The sequence below is a fragment of the Elephas maximus genome, chromosome 12, assembly GCF_024166365.1.
Source record: "Elephas maximus indicus isolate mEleMax1 chromosome 12, mEleMax1 primary haplotype, whole genome shotgun sequence".
NCBI classification, from domain to species: domain Eukaryota; kingdom Metazoa; phylum Chordata; class Mammalia; order Proboscidea; family Elephantidae; genus Elephas; species Elephas maximus.
In genome coordinates this window covers 91,364,855-91,370,854 of record NC_064830.1, presented here as the reverse complement: position 1 = coordinate 91,370,854, position 6,000 = coordinate 91,364,855, and the positions used below count along the sequence as shown (strand labels likewise).

Here is a 6,000-nt window from a genome sequence, read left to right as displayed (position 1 = left end):
CTTTCCACAGATAGATATAGATATATTAAAATCTCCTGTTGGTTCAACTTCTCTGACTAAACTCTGACAGATACAATAAGCTAAGAGAAGGGACTATTGTCTTGAAGTTTGGCGTTTAATAGAATCTAGATATTCTGGAGGAAACCCTGGTGGCATAGTGGTTAAGTGCTATGGCTGCTAACCAAGAGGTCAGCAGTTCAAATCAGCCAGGCACTCCTTGGAAACTCTATCAGGCAGTTCTACTCTGTCCTATAGGGTCGCTATGAGTTGGAATCCTCAATAGCAGTGGGTTTGGTTTGGTTTTGTTAGATATTCTGGAATTTCACAGTAACCATGTATGTGAAGACAAATTTTAAGTTCTGTCTCATTTTTAAAGGTTATTGCAATGATTAAAGCTACTGAACAATTATAAGTAGAAAAAAAATCTCCAAAAATTATTTCTTAGATCAAAAGACTCATTACGTCAGGTATGGTGAACACCAGTATTTCTGATATCACAGTTTGTATCCATTTCCTATTATCTTAGGGTTTGAGAAGAGAGAGATGTGGCAGGGGAATCATACCTCTCTGGAAGACTTCATCCTTAAAGGGCTCTTTGATGACTCCCTCACCCACCTTTTTCTTTTCTCCTTGACCATGGTGGTTTTCCTCATTGCAGTGAGTGCCAACACCCTCACCATTCTCCTCATCTGTGCTGATCCTCGGCTTCATACACCAATGTACTTCCTACTCAGCCAGCTGTCCCTCATGGATCTGATGCATGTCTTCATTACCATCCCCAAGATGGCTACCAACTACTTATCTGGCAAGAAGTCCATCTCCTTTGTGGGTTGTGCAACCCAGCACTTTCTCTATTTATCTGTGGGTGGTGCTGAGTGTCTTCTCCTGGCTCTCATGTCTTATGACCGCTATGTTGCCATCTGTCATCCACTGCGTTATACTGTTCTCATGAACAGAAAGTTGGGAGTGATGATGGCTGTCATGTCATGGTTGGAAGCATCCATGAACTCCCTAATTCACACGGTGATTTTGATGCACTTGCCTTTCTGTGGGCCTCGAAAAATCCACCACTTCTATTGTGAGTTTCCAGCTGTTGTGAAGTTGGTATGTGGAGACATCACTGTTTATGAGACCACAGCATACATCAGCACCATCCTACTCCTTCTCTTCCCCATCATCCTGGTTTCTACATCCTACGCCTTCATCCTGCACAGTATTATGCAGATGCATTCTGCTGGGAGCAAGAAAAATGCCTTTGCTACTTGTAGCTCTCACCTCACTGTGGTTTCCCTCTGGTTCGGTGCCTGTATCTTCTCATATATGAGGACCAGGGCCCATCGAACTCCACTGCAAGACAAAGCTGGGTCTGTGTTCTATAGCATCATTACTCCCACACTGAATCCTCTGATTTATACCCTCCGGAATAGGGATGTAGCTAAGGCACTTAGGAAAGTGCTGGGGATAGATATTGTCACCCAATGACTATAACTGAATGACTGAAATGGGATAATAACCTTAAATCGATCTGAAAAAAATCTCTGAAATTCCAGACCACTGATCAGATGCTTCAAGGGTTCTGATTCCTGATGTTTTTTGACTACTGCAAAAGTATAAAGTAAGCAGTGCACTTGTTTAGAATTAAGTTGTTAACACAAAATTCCACGGCTCTACTTTGCTATACCCCCACGTGTATGTCAGCTATGGTGCAGCAGTGCAGGTCCAGCTGAAGGGGAGGGGCTGGAATGGGTTGTTTGTGGTATGTACTAGGTCCGACAGGGTGGGCCGGGAATCAGTGCAGAGCAGGTTCCAGTAGGCCGTACCCACACTGCTCAGGGGATTGATGTTCAGTGCATGGTGCAGGTAGGCAGGAAAGAGGCGGGAGGTTGTGATGTGTGGAGCTAAGATATGTATGGGAAAGAAGTGAGACAGCAAAGCAAAACAGGAGCCAAAACAGACAAAAAACAAACAAGCAAAACACACACACACAAAGAGTGCTAAGGGAGCTTGCCAAATAGTGGAGAGATGAGAGCCCGAGATATAGAGAAAAACAAAAAGGAAAAAGAGAAAAATAAACAAATAAATTATCAGAGAAGAAAAAAGAAAAGCCGCTGGGGATTCCACCAGTGTGGCTGTGAAGACCAAGGTTATGGCTCCCAGGCTGCAAGTACAGCCTTCCTAGATGGGGCAGAGGTTTCACATAGCACCAGTTATTCAGGAGACAGGAAAAGAAGGTAAACGTAGAAAGATAAGAAACTGAGAAACGAAGAAAGACCAAAAAGAAAAAGAGAGAGAGAGAAAAAAAGAAAAGAAATGCCCCTGCGGATCCTACCAACAGGGCTGTGCAGACCAGGGAAGCGGCTCCCAAGCTGGGCAGTACAGCCCAGCTAGAAGGGGCTTCAAAGCCAAGAAAAGAAAAAGAAAACAAACAAACAAGACAAAACAGAACAAAACACACGCACACACACAGCAAAAGAAACAAAAAGAAAAAAAAGGCACTGAGATTCCACCAGTGTGGCAGCATGACTGGAGAAGCAGTTCCCCGGCCAAGCGATGTTTCACAGCCTTTCAAGAAGACGCAAAACTGGCACACGGAGCCAGGTGTATAAGAGAAAGGGGGAGAAGATGGTAAGAAGCAGGGAAGAAACCAAAAGAATCTGAAAAAAGCAACATCAGCAACAAACAAATTGCACTGCTGGAGCCGGCCAGTGTGGGCAGAGCAAATAAAAGGGGCACAGGGCTGAAGCTGGTGTCTTCTGGTGAAGAGACTGCAGCCAGCAAGAAGCGGTGGAGGTTGAGTGAGGGGGAGAAGGATGGGGGTGGGAAACCATATATTGCTGGTTACCGGTTGTTCTGTCTCTTGCTGGGAGTTCCGTGAAGCTGCTTTCACATACTCCATGTCTGCTGCTCTTCCACGTGGGTGGAGCAAATCTGAGTGGCACAGGCCCTGCATTTCCCGGCTCGCCGAGTGACCACAGCCAGCTTGGAAGCAGCAGAGGCCAAGTTGGGGTGGGGGAAGGATAGGGGTTGGGAAGGCCTATATTGCTCGTTACTGGTTGTTCTGTCTCTAGCTAGGAGCTCTGTGAAGCTGCTTTCCTGTATTGCCTGTCCACCAATCTCCAGCAGGAATCCAAGATGGCAAATCTGTGCTGCGTTAGCTGATAGAAGACCTCTGCACATCTCTCTCCTCTCTCTCCATTCTCTGTCAGTTTCTTATTCCATTCAGTGCTTGGCTGAGTTCTTTATCTCTTCATTTGACACTTAGGGTTCCAGGATTGATGTTTGTCTCTGTTTTACTTAGTTTTTCCTGTTTTTGCTGTGGAGGGATGGTATGGTGCTTTTGTCTATAGTGCTGTGTTGGCTCTGCCTCTCTTACTTCATCATCTGTTCTGTTCCCTTTAGCTACTTGGCATTCAAATGCAAGTTTCAGAGTCTCTTCTGACATCCATTTTGGTCTTTTTTTTTTTCCCCCTCTGTTTTTAATGACCTCTTGCTTTCTTCATGTATGATGTGCTAAATGTCATTCCACAACTCCTCTGGTTTTCAGTCATTAGTGTTCAACGTGTCAAATCTCTTCTTGAGATGGTCTCCAAATTCAGGTGGGATATACTTAAGGTCATACTTTGGCTCTTGTGTGGACTTGTTCCTAGTTTTCTTCAGTATCAACTTGAACTTGCATATGAGCAATTGGTGGTCTGTTCTGTAGTATGCCCTGACCTTGTTATGACTGATGATAATGAGCTTTTCCACCAGCTTTTTCCACAGATATAGTCAACTTTATTCCTGTGTATTCCATCCAGTGAAGTACACGTGTGTAGTCACCATTTACATTGGTGAAAAAAGGTATTTGCAATGAAGAAGTCATTGGTGTTGCAAAATTCTATCATGCAATCTCCAGGATCATTTCTATCACCAAGGCCATATTTTCCAACTACCGATCCTTCTTTTTTTCCAACTTTTGCATTCCAATCATCAGTAATTATCAATGCATGCTGATTGCATGTTCGATCAATTTCAGACTGCAGAACTTCGTAAAAATCTTCAATTTCTTCATCTTTGGCCTTAGTGGTTGGAGAGTAAATTTGAGTAATAGTCTTATTAACTCATCTTCCTTGTAGGCAAATGAATATTATCCATAGCTAACTGTGTTTTCTTCAGGCTAGATCTTGAATTTTTTTTTTTGATGATGAATGCAAAGCCATTCCTCTTCAAGTTGTTATTCCTGGCATAGTAGACCCTACAGCTGTCAGATTCAAAATGGCCAACATCATTCCATTTCAGCTCACTAATGCCTAGGATATGGTGTTTATGTGTTCCATTTCATTTTTCATGATTTCCAATTTTCCTAGATTCATACTTTGTACAATCCACATTCCAATTATTAACGTATGTTCGCAGCTGCTTCTTCCCATTTTGAGTTGTGCCGCATCAACAAATAAAGGTCCTGAAAGTTTGACTCCATTCATGTCATTAAGGTTGACTGTACTTTGAGAAGGCAGCTCTTCCCCGGTTCTCTTTTGAGTGTCTTCCAACCTGAGGGGCCATCTTCTGGCACTATATCAGACAACGTTCTGCTGAATTCATACAGTTTTCACTGGCTAATTCTTTTTGGAAGTTGACTGCTGGTCCTTCTTCCTAGTCTGTCTTAGTCTGGAAGCTCAGCTGGAATCTGTCTGCCATGGGTGATCCTGTTGGTATTTGAAGACCGATGGCATAGCTTCCAGCATCACAGCAATACGCAAGTCTTCACACTACCACTAACTGAAAGATGAGTGGGTGTGTACAGTCTTTATTTAACTCCAAATTCTCTCACCCTTCCTTTTGAGTCTTCCATTTCAGTTCCTTTGCTTGAACCTTCTCATCATCTTAACTTCTAAATGTTGGTTTACCCCAGGGTTAGTCCTCTGAACTCTTCCCTATTTTCATTCATTGCCCAATTAGTCTCATACAGTTTAGTTATTTTAAATTTATATTTCAAGTCTTACCTTCCCTCAGAACTCTAAACTCTCATATTAAACTTCCAGCTCTGCCTTTCCACATGATCATCTAATAAACAAATCAAACTTTACATGTCTAAAACCAAACTCTCCCCAAACATGCTTGTGTCTCAAGTGTTTCCCAGAACAATAAATGATAAGAAATTAGACCCAGTTGCTCAGGTCAAAAACCATGGAGTCACTGGCATTTTTTTCTCTGACACGCCGCGTGCTGTTTTATTTTCAAAACATACTCCAAATATGACTATGCATCACCACTTCTTCCATTATATCTTGCCTGAAATACTGCAATAGACTCCTAACTGCTGTCTCTCCTGCTTTTCCCTCCATAGTGATCTCTTCAAAACATACATTATTTCATTCCCTTACTTAAAAATCTTCAAAATCTCCTTATATCATACTTAGGTAAAATCCAGGGTATATCTCTGAGTTTGAAAAGCCCTATATGATCTGGTCCCTGGCTACATTTCCCATTTCATCTCCTTCTATTATATTCATGTCCATGCTCATGGTATTCCAGTCACATAGTCCCGTTGACCAGAGCTTTTGCATATATTATTCTCCAAGCCTTGGAGGTGCTAGATACTCTCTCATTTCTTTTTGAGTTTTTTTTCATTACAGATTAGTTTTCCTGCCCTGGAAATTCATATAAATACAATATGTAAGGCTCTTTTTGCTCAGCACATTGTTTTTGAGATATACCCATTTTGTGTTTGTTACTGTTAAAAGTAACAAACGAATGGAATACTGAATAGAATACTGAGGAGTATTCCATTAGGAGAACACACCAAAGTTTGTTTATCCATCTTCCTATTAATGGATACGTGGGGTGTTTCCAGTTTTTGACTATTATGAATAAAGCTGCTATGGATATTCTTGAACAAGTCTTTTTGTGGACACATGTTTTCCTTTTTCCTGGGTCTAGAAGTAAAACTTCTGGGCCATAGCATTAGTGTATATTTAGTTTTATGAGAAACTGCCAGAACTTTTTCCAAAGTAGTTGTAC

At 42.0% G+C, this 6,000-nt stretch overlaps 1 protein-coding gene across 1 annotated transcript; it reads left to right on the top strand.

The window, feature by feature from the left end:
• Positions 1-543: 543 nt before the first annotated feature.
• LOC126087239 (olfactory receptor 2AE1-like) lies at positions 544-1,482 on the top strand. Its single transcript, XM_049904520.1, has one exon. It carries the CDS (start codon positions 544-546, stop codon positions 1,480-1,482), a length of 939 nt encoding a protein of 312 aa, XP_049760477.1.
• The last annotated feature ends 4,518 nt before the right edge of the window (positions 1,483-6,000 follow it).

Coding starts and splice junctions, on each gene's coding strand:
- LOC126087239 (XM_049904520.1), top strand. CDS start 544: ATGTGGCAGGGGAATCATACCTCTCTGGAAGACTTCATCCTTAAAGGG.